Source organism: Lepisosteus oculatus, chromosome 1 (genome assembly GCF_040954835.1).
Source record: "Lepisosteus oculatus isolate fLepOcu1 chromosome 1, fLepOcu1.hap2, whole genome shotgun sequence".
Taxonomy (NCBI): domain Eukaryota; kingdom Metazoa; phylum Chordata; class Actinopteri; order Semionotiformes; family Lepisosteidae; genus Lepisosteus; species Lepisosteus oculatus.
This window is the reverse complement of record NC_090696.1, coordinates 58,899,844-58,915,802: the sequence shown is the minus strand read 5'-3', so window position 1 is coordinate 58,915,802 and position 15,959 is coordinate 58,899,844. Positions and strand designations below refer to the sequence as shown.

The window sequence follows — 15,959 nt, the reverse complement described above, 5'->3', positions numbered from 1 at the left end:
AGCGCCACCAAGTGACAGCTTTAAGCATAAAAGGATTGCACTTCTGAAGGAGATGCTTACATTTTATGTGCATGTTTGTGACATTTTAGTCTTCACATTTGACATGCAAACCTGTTGACAATTATTGCATATATCACTTTTATTTTGCAGAGCCATGGCAATTTCAGCAGTCTGATCCAGTTCTTATCCTTGGCAAAGGTTCCTGTGAATCTAGATTTCTGTTCATCTTGAATGCTGTTGAAGACCTTGCATCCCTGTTTGGCAAAGAGTTCAAATAGCAGATCTTGTTTTAACCTTATACCTTATAGGGCTGAATAATTGCATGTACATGCATCTGAACTGGATGAGTTATGTACTGTACAGGGCAGAAGTGAACAGCGATGTGGCATGTATACTTCCAGGAGCTGACAGTGAATTAAGCAGGGTGTTGTTCTCTCAGTACACAGCGGTCTGATTATCCTGATGATAATATGGCAATAAAACAGGAAACAATGCAAGAGTCTTCCAGCTCACTAGTTTGTGAATGCATGTTATTTGTTGAAACTTCATATTATGGATCACAGTTATAATGGCATTCACTACTTTTTGCTGTTGAGTTTTATCGAATTATTACATATTTTGTATAGGAGGTGTGCATTTTGTTTCCTACCACTAAACCTGCCTATCAATGTATCAATTGCTAGATATATGTACCTTTACATACAGTACAGCAACATACAACTTATGAATCTTAAAAGACATTTCTGAAAGCAAGTTCCCTAACATATTATGTCGTGTTCTGTGTGTTGCATTTTTTATGCATAGCAAATATTAAAATTTTGCCCTGATCTGTGGCAACTCGGGTCAGATGGTAGGTCTCAAACACATACCCTCCACACTCCATTTTTCAGGGTGTTAATCTAGCCATCACAATTCAGAAGAGGGGAACCCTTCCACCGACTAGAAAAAAGATACTTAACATAAGCGTGATTTTGTCTTTGTGTTTATTTCAATGATTAACACTATATATATATTAATTATTTTTTTCACAACAAGCATTACATTTTTGTGTAACCCGGTACAGGAAGAAAAAAAATATTTTTGTGCAGCACAAACTTTTACATTTTTATTACTATAAACATATATGTGTGTGTATACAGTGTATATACAGTATACCAACACACATACATATACTGTATATTATACATAGACTTTACCACTGTTACAAAAGTAAGCTAGATGCATGACTGTACACTGAGGGTGAAAACAAACACAAAAGTAGCTGAACAGTCCTCATTGAGGGCAAAAATACTCACAATATATGTTCAGAATAGAAACAATCAAGGAAGGAAATGTTGCCAATCTAAGTAAAAGTGCTGTCGGTTCACACTACCTGAACAACTCACCAATGAACAACACTGTTGTAGGTAAAAGTTGTGCTTCCTCTTTTTATTAAAAAATCACTGATATTGTAGATGCCAGCTGGCTCAAGTCTAGTAATCTTACTGGTCCTTTTAGGAGTGACCTAAAGTTCTAATGTGAACAAGAGAAACAAATAAAGAAAAACAGACATATATAAAAATACACAGGACCCCCCACATGCTACCCAGTTGATAAACATGAATTGTTCAATGTAATATTACTACGATATCAAAAAGCTTTAACAGAGTGGAATGCTCTGTGAAACCGAGACGGTCAAATTAAAGAAAACCTGAAATGTCAAGCTTTTCCTTTTAAAGGCCTAACTGAAAGCTGAAGCTTCAGGATACACAGTATTTGATTTTTTTAGGTTTTTCTCTTGATTTGGCATTTATGCTATTTTTTCAGAAGCGTCACTGCAGCTTGAATAAATGATACCAATACAGGTACAGTAACACCCGATGTTTACTAAAGCATGTGGAGGGCTTTAAGCATTTGGTGAGGAAATCAAATGAAAACAGTGTTAGGAAACTAGAGTGTGTTTTGTGTCTCCAAAATACTTTCAAGGACAGATAAAGCAATTCAGACACACATTTTATGGAATGTATTGGAATAAAGGAGAAATAATGCACACTGACACTACAGACTGTGCAGTGTCAATAGACAAGTGTTAATAAACAAACTACTGGCTGAGCTTTAAGCTGTCTACCATAAATGCATGACAAAAGTAACAATACAGTACATAGCGCTGCAGCTTCTAGCAGAAATCAGTACATTTTCAAAATACTGTACAGGAAGTCTATGCAGTACAATAAAAGATGTCCCTGTGGTTAACCAGTGGAAACAAAAGACTCCATGCTGCTAGAAAAACTATTTGGAATTTAAGATTATAAACCTGTTAGGATGTTATGCAAAGCTATAACTTGAATTGTGCATTTTTCATTACTACATTGCTAGATACAGCACCAGTTCTAAATATTTCATGGGGCATTATTTTCACTAAATAATAATTAAGCTGCTTGATCGTACAAAAGCGGACAACTGTCTGTCAATTGCAGTAGTCCACAATCTGTGGAAAAGATAGTATGACTTCCTAAACAAACTGCAATGAATTGGGCTGCTTTCAATAACATCCAACATTTTTAAAAGGGCAATACATATTCACATAAATTTCAGGGTGTTCAATTTGCTACCCATTTGCTAAATCTGTTTAATGTTCTGTGTTTTTGCTTTAATAAGTAAAATTACAGTATTCATTATATTTTCAACAACAGAGATTCAATAGCATCCAAGAGCACTTCTAAGCAATAAAGTCTTCAGACTCTGGATTTAAAGACTTCTGTGTCTCCGAGAGACCTGTTCATCAGCAATATTTTACATCAACTTTCTGTACATTACTTATTTTCCCCCCTATTTGTTTTATTTTTTCAGTTTATCTTTTTTCATTGTTTCCAATAAAACTAACTAGACTGTTAAGCTCTGAAGAAATAAACCTTTTGACTGCTATCATTGCAAATGTGTTTTTTACCACTTCTTTCAGATAAATAGTGTGCTCTACATACTGTATAGTCCAAAGGTGGCCCGGTAGGAAGTGCAATCCGCAATGTACTTGTTTACCAAGAAAATATAAGTGACACCCATTATTTATCACAAGATACTGCAGGAGTGACTATATTAACGTATAGTTACTGAACTCCTGGGGAGAGGAGAGTCTGCAGAGGTTTGACAACTTCCCAAAAGCACATTTCATTCAGAAAACAAACATAAATACTTCTCATGTGAACGGAAAGATTGTACACTGAAGGAGACATTTATGATAAAGTCACATAGCCACTGTTTTTTTGTTTTTGCACTCATACTGTATGTGTAGGTGTGTCGCCGTCATCGCCATCATCATCATTGTCGTTGTTGTTGTCGTCGTCGTCGTCATCAAAGGAGTAGCACAGATGCAGGAAGAAGCCAGTGCCCAAAGCGAGTGTGGGTGATGTGCACACGTTAGTGAGGCAGGGGCACCAGGATATCCACATAGTTGATGGGGAAGAATCCCGACTGGCCGTGCAACATTCCCTCGTACCAGTTGTCGTCAATCTGATTCGTCAGGGTAATGACATCTCCCTCCTTAAAGCCCAGCTCGCCTTCGTTCTCGGGGTCAAAGTCGTAGAGGGCCCGACAGCAGGGCTGGTCCATCGGGGCTGGAGAGACAGTCAGGGCAAGGAGCTGTGAAGAGGCTGCTCAGAACATAACTATTCATGAAGCACCAGGTGCTCTAAGCTATTTTAATGCTATTTTAATGGAAACAAGAAAAGATTTTTTTTTTTATAAGACCCCTGAAGAAAGTTTTTTTAGACTGTTGATCTCATAATTGTATGTACTGTACCTGTCTATAAAATTCATGGATACAATGCGTTTCTTTAAATGATGCTAAAAAAATGTGATGACCTCTGATGCATACGTTATGCCATTTGTGCCTGTCCCTGTAAAGAATTATGCATGTGATTATGATGTCTTACCATAACATCATCCTAAACTACAGTTTTAAATCAAATCCAAGAAATCATAGATTTGGGAATTCTATTGTTTGGGAAACAATAGATTTGGGAATTTTACATTTACTTTACCCTAATAATTTAACACTGCTCAGGTCATTGTATTCTTTGGTAAAAGTGCACTTTCTTTTTCCAGTAACTGCATTGGAAACGCTTTTGCCAAAATAAGAGTTGTGCCTCTAAATTGGTTGATATGAAGAGCTGCGATCTGACAGAAGGATTAACATGGGTCTATTTTTATTCCCTTACAGCAGGCATTCATTACATCTGAGCATTCAGTTATTGGATTGAGCCCTTCATTTAAAGTCAGATAAAATAATTAGATCAGATGGGTAGCTGCGTCAGCATGCATAGGCTGCAAAGGAACAAGTAATAGGTTTATTCCAAGCTGAAAAGAAGAAAGAAAACACAACGTTTCGGCCGTGGAGCCATCTTCAGATGTGAGAAAGACAGGGCAGTAAGCAAAGGTACTATAGCATAGGAGAACACAAGCTGGGAGAGAGGAGGAGTGGGAGGCAGGTGCAGGGGACAGACAGAGTGGTCAAGTGGCCATTTAAAATAATTCGATACCATTTTATTTACTTTCAAACCATTTCACCTGAAATTCAACAATGAAATGTTGTTTCAGTAATTCCGTTTAGTGGGCTCTCCCTTACCTGGGGATTTTGCAGTGCCACTATGAGCTATACCACCATTCTGGTTCTCACTTGGTGTGAACTCCATGACCATGCGAGGCTTGGGCATATACTCTCTCCTTGGCTTGCTTGAGGCTTCCCTTATCCTAGAAGACAGAGAGGCAATATTCTAAATTGGCTTTTCCATGTGAACGAAATACTCTCCAAAGGGTAAGGAGAAGTTCCAGCAAGCACAGTAAAGAGTCTGTTGTCAAGATGCGGATTGTATCTCAGTCCTGATAGAGGAAAGCCTGGCATTTCATTATATTACCTTCTGTAATATGCAGATGTCCAGATATGCAGAATCAACTCTTATATATATTGTAGGTTTTATGGGGTGAAAAAATGGCAAATTGATAGTAAAACAACGTTTTACAATTTACACCTCCCCTGATCCAGATTTCCAAAATTATTAACTGACAGACATTGCATGAAAAATCTCTCTTTATACTGTACCTCCATATACAGAACATCATTTCTTTATAGTTTATCTCTTTGATATGTGAAAAGGTGATGTCATAGACTTGGATAAATGTTATCCTTAAAATCCAAAAGGGCACCCAAAGAAAAAAATATGATTTACTTTTTACAAAAGAAATCCCAACAAACAATAGCAAGCCAACTAGAGGGCTCAGGTTAGCAACATCACAATTTATTTTTGATTTAGTATTTTTATACTTCTTGATCTCTGCTGCGATTGTGGTTTTGGTGGGACGTCCAACATTGAAAATGCTCTGTCTACTTTTTCCATTTCATCATCAAATCCATGGGCTCTGCTTTGTTTCCACTGAGGATAGTTAAGTCCATTTCAATGGCTAATGATTTGTACAAAAAGTCATGTAGGAGTTTTAGCTGAGACTTTCTTTGTACAAGGTTTGTACAAGGTTTGGTCATTCACAACTTTGTTTAAATTTGAGTGTTTTTAATAAACTTTCTAACACATCTGATCCTGTATTTATTTTTCTAATTTTTTTCAGTTGCAATAGTCATATATAGTTAATAAAAATAATTTATAGTTAAGATGCACGTAATCAAGGGTGCAAGCACTTTCTGTCTGGTACTGTTAAGTCCTATCTTTGTGTATGTGAAATTAAGACATAACTTTGCTTAACCAGCTAAAAACCACACATACAGCTGATTTTAAATTTAATTAATCTGAAGTAGGCATATATAAAACATTATTGTCCATACACTGTTCCATTACCCTTGTGAAAAATAATAATTTTTCAACCAGTTGACCAGTTGGACACCTACAGTATGTGCTCACTTACAGTACCTGTTCTCCAGTTTGCTGGACAGCTGCTGGAGGATCTCAGTAGCTTGCCGGTGATACTCCACCTGTGCTTGGACCAGGGCAGCTAACTGGCTGACCTGTTCAATCTGCTAATACAAACACGAGAGACCAAAGGGTCTCCTGTTACGTACAAAGTAAACAGTCAGGATAAGGCTGCCTATCAGTGCTGCAGTATAGACAAGAGCACCTTCACCTTGGCTGGCTTGGAAAATGGATCCTTGTCAAAAAAGGCAGCACTCCCAGACACTTATACCTTATAGGGCCGAATCTTGCTGGAAACTAATTATTATTATTAATAATAATAATAATAATAATAATTAATTATTAGCGTTTAGTTATACTAATTATTATAATTAATAATTAGTGTATAGTGCTTACACTTACAGTATATAGCGCTTTTCTGGACACTCCACTCAAAGCACTTTACAGGACTCCCCTCCACTACCACCACCAATGTGCAGCATCCACCTGGATGATGCGACAGCAGCCATAGTGCGCCAGAACGCTCACCACACATTAGCTATCAGTGGGGAGGAGAGCAGAGTAATGAAGCCAATTCATAGATGGGGATTATTTGATTGATAAGGGTCAATGGGAAATTTTGCCAGTACGCCAGGGTTACACCCCTACTCTAGATTTTTAATGACCACAGAGAGTCAGGATCTCGGTTTTACGTCTCATCCGAAGGACGGCGCCTGTTTACAGTATAGTGTCCACGTCACTATACTGGAGCATTAGGACCCACATGGACCGCAGGGTGAGCACCCCCTGCTGGGTCCATTAACACCTCTTCCAGCAGCAACCTTGGTTTTTCCCAGGAGGTCTCCCATCTAGGTACTGACCAGGCTCACACTTGCTTAGCTTCAGTGGGCAGGCAGGTGTGAGTTGCAGGGTGATATGGCTGCTGGCTAATTAAAATAACAAACACTCAAAAGTATGCCTTTAAGTGAGAAGTATCAGTTAAAAGTGGGCATTTTCACAGATCTGACTGTTACTATCATATAGTAACTCTTGAGTAATAAGTGATATTAAAATCTTGGACAGGGTGGCGTTATCTCAACTTACTGTAGCCTTTTGCAATGAAAGAGAACTTTGGCACACTAATTTGAATACGAAATAATTCAAAATCTATTAGAAACTGGTGGACTATCCAAGATTCATGTTCTTTTTTGTATTCCCAACAAAGCCTTGTCACTGACATGGTGGTATTATTATGGCATCTAATGATTGCCTTTTTCGAATGCTGAAAAAAAGTGCTGACTTAGTTAAGGCACTACTAAGAAATATATCACAAATAGTAACACTACATGCTTAACTTCCACATTATTATCATCATATTCAGTTGCTTTCTTTATCTTGTTCTGAAGCTGAATGGAACTGAATGGTTACTGATTAAAATGCCCAGTGCCTGAAAAGACCACACTCCTGTCCAACCTTTTGTTAGGCTAATCTTCTGATTCTATATAAAATTATTATTTTATCTTGGAAAGTAGCTCTCCATACTTCTTAGACACTCAAGAATAAAACTGGCCCTTGCTTTAGCTCATTGAGTGCACTCATTCCAGGCCTCAGGGATTTTCATGCTTCTTAGATATTAGAAACTGAACTCCAAAACACAAAAAAGCTAACAAATAACAGTTATATTACTAAGGAAATGTAAGGGTTAATATTGAACATTTTATGAACAATGTTCTGTCAGCTCTTAATTATTCAGTTCATTTTCATGATTAAGAGATCATGTGGAATGAATGCCACCAGACCATGTGAGCCGTGAGGAGCCGGGGTGAGTAAACCCGCTTCTGAAAACTCAAGTGAAAACTGTCAAGTACAGTGATAGCAGTTTTCTAAACTGAAAAGTGTAAATAGCAGTATTTCGTGTAAGAATAAAAAAATGTATAATTGTTTTTTTAGATGTATCGGACGTGTACAAGACGCAAACACATGCGTTCATATCCAACAGAGCCCTTACATCACTTTCCAACAGGTTAAACATGCTCTGTTCTGCAATCTCTTTGGACTCATCAAACTTCTCCAGGGCTTGCTTGATCTCTTCATCCTGCAGCTTTCCCTGTCTCTTCTTCTTGTAGTCAAAGTCGAGGCGCCGGCCCTCCATCTTCTTCAAGTGGTGCTGTAAGAGGAAAACATTACATCTGCACATCCACAGTCATAGGCAAAGTAAATCATAGATCACACAGATCATATAGCCATAACCTTTAGGCATAACCTTGATGTGCTAGCTCAATATGACAAAGGCAATCTAAATTAAATTACTTTAAAAGTTTCTGTATTTTTCTCTGAAGGTGAAACACTTATTCTTTTCTTCTTCTTTTTTAATCTGGTTTAGATCCATCTTTGTTGGCAATAATCCATCACAATAAAACCTGTGAATCTCATGTTTATCATTTAGTCCCAGTTATCCCTATCTTATAGATAAGATCACTTATTGCTGGTACTTATGGAGCCAGAAATACATCTGCATGTATTTAAAACCCATACTAATGAGTTCTTTTCATCGTTTCTGACTCTCTCAGTATTATTCCTGCTTCCAGGCTAAGACAGATGGCCTTGAAAAACCAATTCTTGAGGGTCTTTGAAAACCTTAGACCAGCACCAAATTCATTCAAACCATATGGTCATAGCACAAGTCATGAAATAACGCTCAGTGAAGAATATGATAGAGATTAAATACTGTACAATAACAACTGATGAACACTTAATAGCCCTGTCAAGGTTTTTACCTGTATCTCCTTGAGGTCTTTGTCATGTAGATTCTGCAGAGGGTCTATAAAATTCTGCTTCACTTCCATATCAAGTGCATCTTTCACTTCACCTAATTCCCTAATGGCTTCCCCTGCATCAATGAGTGCAAGGCCTGCAAAATAGTAACAGACCAAGATCCAGTACGCAGTGCAAAATCTGTAGCCTCGTACTCAGAACTCAATAATATTCACAATGAACGTTCAACATTTACAGTAGTAAAACTACACTGAACACTTATGGCAAGCCTTGATTTTAACATGAGAAAACTTATGGTTTCATCAAACATAGCTTTAATATCTTTCATCAGTCATCATTTCTCATGTCATTGGTAAACATGGTTCAATAAATAGTTTGAATGGCAAATGAGGTATGGGTCACATAATGAATACAGGTTCCCCTTGCGTGGGAATTCAGAATCCTAATTATGATTAAAAACACCAGTGTAAAAACAGCATGGCAGAGGCAGACTGACATGTTTCTCCATTCAGTCTGTAAATCAACAACCCATTAATAGTGACCTGAACAGCGGTTGTCTGCACATATTGGCAACTGAGTAAAGACTTTGCAAAAACCAGGCAATTCTCCGATACAGATCCCAGACTGAACTAGAAACATTTTTGTATAGCACGTAATACTCATAAATATCACATAAGAATATATTAGATACCCAGTTTTGCTGAGTACTTAAGATTAAACTTTTTTATATGAGGTAATGCTCCTACTATACCACAAGGGGGAGCGAGTAGCATTGTACTTTTAATCCTTTCTGCAGCCGAATATGATACATGAAATCAGTGCTATGGGGATTTAATTTTGCGCATTAATGGATGTTTCAAAAAGCTCTTTGGGGCCCTTTTAAAATTACAATCCGTAGCAGCTCTTTTTTCAGCAGGATTTTCTACTCTTCCATCCATAATGCTGTTATCAGTGCCCACGCTATTAGGAGCATGTCCCGTAGGGGAGTCATATATTTCACTCAGGATGTTAGAAGAACACTGGTACCTTCAGAGGAAAAATATTAAAATGGGAAACCTGTTTGTCCTACTGTTAAAATAGGATCAAAACATCTTGTAAGCTGTAAAAAACTCAGTTCTTGTCATTTAACATTTCACCACGGTTCCTTTCCAGCTCTTAAACAGACTTGCCTTACGAGCTCAAAGTTTAAACATGAAAAATGGTTTAATTATGGTGTTGCCAAAGGAGCTCAAGATTTAAACAGAGATAAAAATGGTTGTTAGCAGCCACAAGTGACAAAGTCGAATATCCTGTACACTTATGTGTGTGACAGAGACTGATTGGGTGCTTATTAAGCCAATGAAATGACATTAACTGTGGCATATAACATTAAACTAAATAACATTATTATTAATAATACATTTTGTAGTGTCTTTGCTGTCATTTCAGAAATAACCAAATAAAAAATATACAAAAGGCCAGCACATTTGAATATAGATGTAATATATATATATACAATTGTATAAACAAGGACAGATTCAGAATCCCTGACAACCCTAGTAAGAGTTTCATAATCGAGGTGACTATGGAATTTAATGCTCGGTCATCTGTGGAGCAAAGCTGTCCCCTTTGCCCATTCAGGAGAACAGAATCAGAGGAACGTAGGCCATAAGATGAGGAGCAGCACTGAAGCAGATCCTTAAGACAAGATTGTGCCAAAAGTATAAGATAAGATAAGATCTATTTATTAGCCATATGCAATTTCTTGCATTAGGAATTCATCTTTTCGCATACCCCAGCTTGCTCTCCATAAGACACAGACACATAGACAGGGAGAGAAGCTTGGGGTCAGAGTGCAGGGCCAGCCATTGTACAGCGCCCCTGGAGCAGTTGGGGTTAAGGGCCTTGCTCAGGGGCCCAACAGAGTAGGATTCCTATGCCGGCTGCGGGATTTGAACCGGCAACCTTCCAGCCACAGGCGCAGATCCTTAGGGAGGTTTGCTAGTCAGAAACCGTATTTTAAAGAAGCTTCAGAGATGCACAAATATAATTTTAAAATGTGAGATGGGTGTGCAGCAGCTGCCACTACTGGAACTCTGCAAAGAATTGCCTGACATCCTACAGAAGGAAACAGAGTTAAGACCAGAGAAATATGTAACAAAACCACAGGAAAAAAATAACCAAGCGTTATGCAAAATGTGTGTTCTTTTATTCTCTGAGACAGTTCAGATGATGGAATAATAATCACGCCCAAACATAGAAGGACAAAGAAATATTAACAATATATACCACAACTATATTGTGACACACACAATGGTTAAACTAGTGTGTTACAGTAACAGGCAAATCCTTGAGGAGAACCTGCTTCACTCAGCAAAAGACTTTAAAATGGGGTGAAGAGTCACATTCCAAGAGGACAACAACCCCAAGGGTACAGCCAAAGTGGCTTCAGAACAAAAAGGCTGAATGTCCTTGAGGGTTTCAGAATTAAACAGTGAAAGAAACAGATACAGTGCCTTCATAAAGTACAGTATTTACAACCCCTGAACAAATGTAAATATTGTTGTTATCACCAGACCTTTAATACATAGATATTATTTTACTCTTGATTTACACTATAAAAAAGGTGTAAAAATAGTTTCACTGTGTAACATTTATCATGGTTGAATATGACTGTTTACTGAAGTGTTCAACCCCCAGAGTCAATACTTTGTAAAGGTACCATTTGCTGCAATTACACCTGTCTTCTTCGGTATTTTTACCCATTTCATGCTTGCAGATTTGCTCAAGCTCTGTCAAGTTGGATGGGGGATCGGTAAACTGACTAATTTTTACATCGCTTCAATAGATTCAAGTCTGAGCCACACAAGGACATTCAGCCTTCTTATTCTGAAGCCACTTTGGCTGTACATTACGTTTGGGGTCGTTGTCCTGTTAGAACGTGAATCTTCAGCTCAGTTTAAAGTCTTTTGCGGAGTGAAGCAAGTTCTCCTCAAGGATTTGCCTGTCACTGTAACACTCTAGTTTTACCATTGTGTGTGTCATCATATAGTTGTGGTTCTCCTCATAGATTTGCCTATATTTGGCTCCATTCCTTGTTCCCTCTATCCTGAAAAAGTGCACCAGTCCCTCCTTTTGAAAAGTATCTCCATTAGATGATGCTGCCACTACCAGGCTTCATAGTAGGAATGGTGTTGCACATCTGTGAGCTATGCTTAGTTTGCACCAGACATGGTACTTTGCATTCAGTCCACTTCAGTTATTGTTTCAATATGCCAGAGACTTTTTTACCATGTGGTCTCAAAGCCTGCCACTTGCCTTCTTGCAAACTCTAGGTGTGCTATTGGTTTCCACCTAGCCATTCTCGCATAGAGACTAAATCAGTGGAGTGCATTTCTTGGACAGATCCACCCATTCCAAACTTTATTATTCATCAGGGTTATCACTGAGTTCTTGGTCCCTTCTCTGACCAAACACCCTCTTGCCCAGTTGCTATAGGAAAAGTGGTTCCATATTCTTTCCATTTCATATCAACCAATTGGATTGTGCTCCTAGGGATTATCAACACACATTAAATAAATTATAGTTCAGGTATCACACCTGAAGAAGTATCACACCTGAAGAAGTGTGATACTTCTTCACCTGAAGAAGAAGTATCACACCTGAAGAAGGCTCCACGGCCGAGACGTTGTGTTCTCTTTCTTCTTTTTTTCAGCATGGAATAAACCTATTACTTGTTCCTTAAATAAATTATTTCAGGTGGGTAGCTGCGTCAGCATGCGTAGGCTGAAAAGGAACAATTAATAGGTTTATTCCATGCTGAAAAGAGAAGAAAGAAAACACAACGTTTCGGCTGTGGAGCCTTCTTCAGGTGTGTTTGTTTTCCGTTCTCTTCAGCATGGAATAAACCTTTACTTGTTCCTTAAATAAATTATTTTTACCCCCCTAGATATATGCTAGAGTTGTAAACACTGCTCTTTGATCTTCATGGCACAGTTTTTGCTCTGATATGCACTTGTCAGCTGAGGGACCTTATACAGAAAGGTGTATTACTTCTGAAATCTCATGGACTGACCACAGGTGGACTCCATTCAAGTTCTAGAATGATTTGACAAGGAAATTAAAACCACCTTGGCTCAAGCTGGAGTGTCATAGTAAAGGGGGTCAATATTTATGAAACACAAGACTATGCTAGGCCAGCGGTAGCTGTTCTCTTCCTGTATTGTCACTCCTCTTTTCTCTGCATCTCTGTTATATTCATGATCTCCCTAGGAAGCAGTCTTATTGAATTGCAGTGAAGTTATTAATTAATCATTAGGAACACCCTTTGACCATGTGTGTCTCTCTCCATTTGCACTTGCCTCCTATCCCAAATAGAAATATGTAAATACAGCCAAACAATAACCATCGTTTCAAACCCTCTGAATAAGGCAATTAAGGTGGGGATGTGCATATGTTGCTAACCTCAGCTGAAAGTCAGCTGCCTCCCCAGTCAAAATAAAAAAGTACAGCTGCAAAGAACACAGGGCCCAGCAACAATGTTTCTGTTGGCACACTGAATTTTCAAGATGCTTATAAACATATAAAATCAAGTAGAGGCACATCAGCACATGAGCACCAAGAGCTACAAACAGTCACCCCTTCATAACAATTTAATACTGTTATGCATTAGATCAAACAGCAATAACCAATAAGAGAAAACTGTTGACCCTCTCCAATACAGTCCCATTGATATAAACAGGTGTGTGACCTCCTCCCTGATGTTTCCTATAATCCACGATCATTTCCTTAGTCTTACTGATGTTCAGAGAAAGGTTGTTCTCCTGGCACCACGCTGCCAGGGTTTCAACCTCCTTCCTGTACGCAGACTCTTCACCGTCAAAACAGTCAAAACAGCACGGCAGCACCTATTCTTTCTCCACAAGCTAAAGAAGTTCAGCATGCCGTCACATATCCAGGGCAGCTTCTACAGGTGCACTACTAAGAGTTTCCTGACTGGTTACATCACTGCCTGGTATAGGAACTGCTCTGCCCAGGATCGCAAAGTACTGCAGAGGGTGGTGAAGTCAGCGCAGCTCATTACCGGCTGTGAGCTACCAAACATCCAGGATATCTACTTAGCTAGATGTCTTCTCAAGGACCCTAGTCATCCCAGTCATAAACCATTTTCTCTCCTACCATCCGGTAAACGGTATCAAAGCATTTGGTCCAAGGCCAACAGATTACAGAACAGCTTCTACCTCCAGGAAATAAGACTGCTAAACAGCCAAGCTGCAGTTCCTTCAGCAAATCACCCATAATGGCTACACGGACATACAGTTTTCACTGTATCGGCATAATGCACAACTTGGACATAATGTGCAGTATTGCATTCACCCTGGACACATAGCAGCACTATTTATATTGAGCTCTGTCTGAGTTTATTTTATTCAAAATTTGATTCTATTGCACTATTATGTATTATTATATAACCTTATTTTGTCATTTTTATCATTCCCTGTCTGAGCTCGTAGAAAAGACATTTCATTGCCAGCAACCACTGCTGCACACTGAATTGTTGTGCATTTGATAAATAAACTTTGATTGATTGATTGATTGATTGAAAAAATACAGTGAAGTGTTTGCATAATACCCCTTTTCTGATTTATATTCCAGAACCAGAAACTATGGCAGCAATATTCTATTCTAAGAAGTACTTTCAATCAAAAAGCAGACTGGCCATTGTAAGGAACTTAGTGCTATTCACATAGGCTTGTGAACACAGACAATGAGTTTGTCGTGGTACTGCCAGATAGATCTATTCACATACATTTTTATATTTCACTTTGCATTTTCACTTAGATTACATCTTCAGGACAGTGCTGAGGCAAAACATAGAGTGTATATCAAACAATGAATCTATATTGGGTCAGCATTTATGGCTTCTAATTTGACTTTTTCTGTTATAATTCATGGCATGCTGATTACTTGCTTCAGCTTAAGGTTCAAACTCTTTATTTTCTGGAAATTGCCCAGCTGACAGATTTAGTTTTCTTTCCCCCCCATAATCTTACCAAACCAATAAGAATTATTAATTTGATTAAATCGTCTTGTTCCCTGCTTCTAATCTCTTTGAATGCGTTAACTACTGTATATGTCATCTTGAAATTAGTCCACAGCCTTCATAATAAAAATATTATGGAGAAAATGTTTCATTTGTTTTTTTAGTGAATAATGACACTTCTTATATGGTGCTTACACTTAAATGTAAAAGTAAATATAAGGTCTTAGATGTTTATTTGGAGTCCTTAATTTCCTCCTCAATGAAAGAGGCCCACAAAATGTTTAGATAAATTGCATAAAGTGAAATGGCATGACTTAAACACTGTATGAAATATGGTCAACACTTTACAAAAAGGAGAGTGCATCTCTGTATTCTGTTCAATGAATGACAATCAGATCCTTGGATCAATAAGTTACTAGAACCCAAATGAGAAAGATAGCCTCCTCTCACTTGTTACCTTTCTTATGTTAATATTCTACAGGGCCTGTTACTCATATAAAAATCCTTAACAAATAAATTACGTAGGGTGAAGGCAGCTGTATCTAATGCTCGCAGGACTGCCAGCTTTTGGTGTTTAGAGAAAAGCCATTGAAACTGATGGCCCTCAGCCTCTTCTCACTCCGTACTGGCTGAGCTGTTCTTTGAGCAACTAGTTTATTAATAATAATAATTTCTTACACTTATATAGTGCTTTTCTTGACACTCCACTCAGAACGCTTTATAGGTAATGGGGGCTCCCCTCCACCACCACCAATGTGCAGCATCCACCTGGATGATGCGACGGCAGCCATAGTGCGCCAGAACACTCACCACACATCAGCTATTAGTGGGGAAGAGAATAGAGTAATGAAGCCAATTCATAGATGGGGATTATTAGGAGGCCATGATTGGCAAGGGCCAATGGGAAAATCCGTCCAGGACGTCGGGGTTACACCCCTACTCTTTTCAAGAAACGCCCTGGGATTTTTAATGACCAGAGTCAGGACCTCGGTTTCACGTCTCATCCGAAGGACAGCACTCTTTCACAGTACAGTGTCCCCATCACTATATTGGAGCATTAGGCCCCACATAGATCGCAGGGTGAGCACCCCCTGCTGGCCCCACTAACACTTCTTCCAGCAGCAACCTTAGTTTTTCCCAGGAGGTCTCCCATCAAGGTACTGACCAGGCTCATATTATTCCAACAGGGTGTAGTTCTGATGCATCAAAGCGCAATTGAAATGATGATCTTATCAATTATCCAACTACCAGTCCTTCCCACTCTTTTTGCATTTTTAGTTTATTTTACT

The 15,959-nt window shown here is 38.5% G+C and overlaps 1 protein-coding gene across 2 annotated transcripts in view; it reads right to left on the bottom strand.

The window, feature by feature from the left end:
- Positions 1 to 966: 966 nt before the first annotated feature.
- Positions 967 to 15,959, bottom strand: part of sh3gl2a (SH3 domain containing GRB2 like 2a, endophilin A1) — a 96,776-nt gene continuing 81,783 nt past the window's right edge. The window contains exons 5-9 of one of the 2 annotated variants that reach the window (XM_015345275.2): positions 8,651 to 8,784; positions 7,882 to 8,040; positions 5,895 to 6,001; positions 4,601 to 4,725; positions 967 to 3,590 (exon numbers count right to left, since the gene is read on the bottom strand). In XM_015345275.2, the coding sequence (XP_015200761.1) occupies positions 3,394 to 3,590; positions 4,601 to 4,725; positions 5,895 to 6,001; positions 7,882 to 8,040; positions 8,651 to 8,784 (722 nt within the window). In that variant the 3' untranslated portion in view covers positions 967 to 3,393. The remainder of the gene's footprint in view (positions 3,591 to 4,600; positions 4,726 to 5,894; positions 6,002 to 7,881; positions 8,041 to 8,650; positions 8,785 to 15,959) is intronic. The other variant, XM_015345276.2, reaches the window with a different exon arrangement.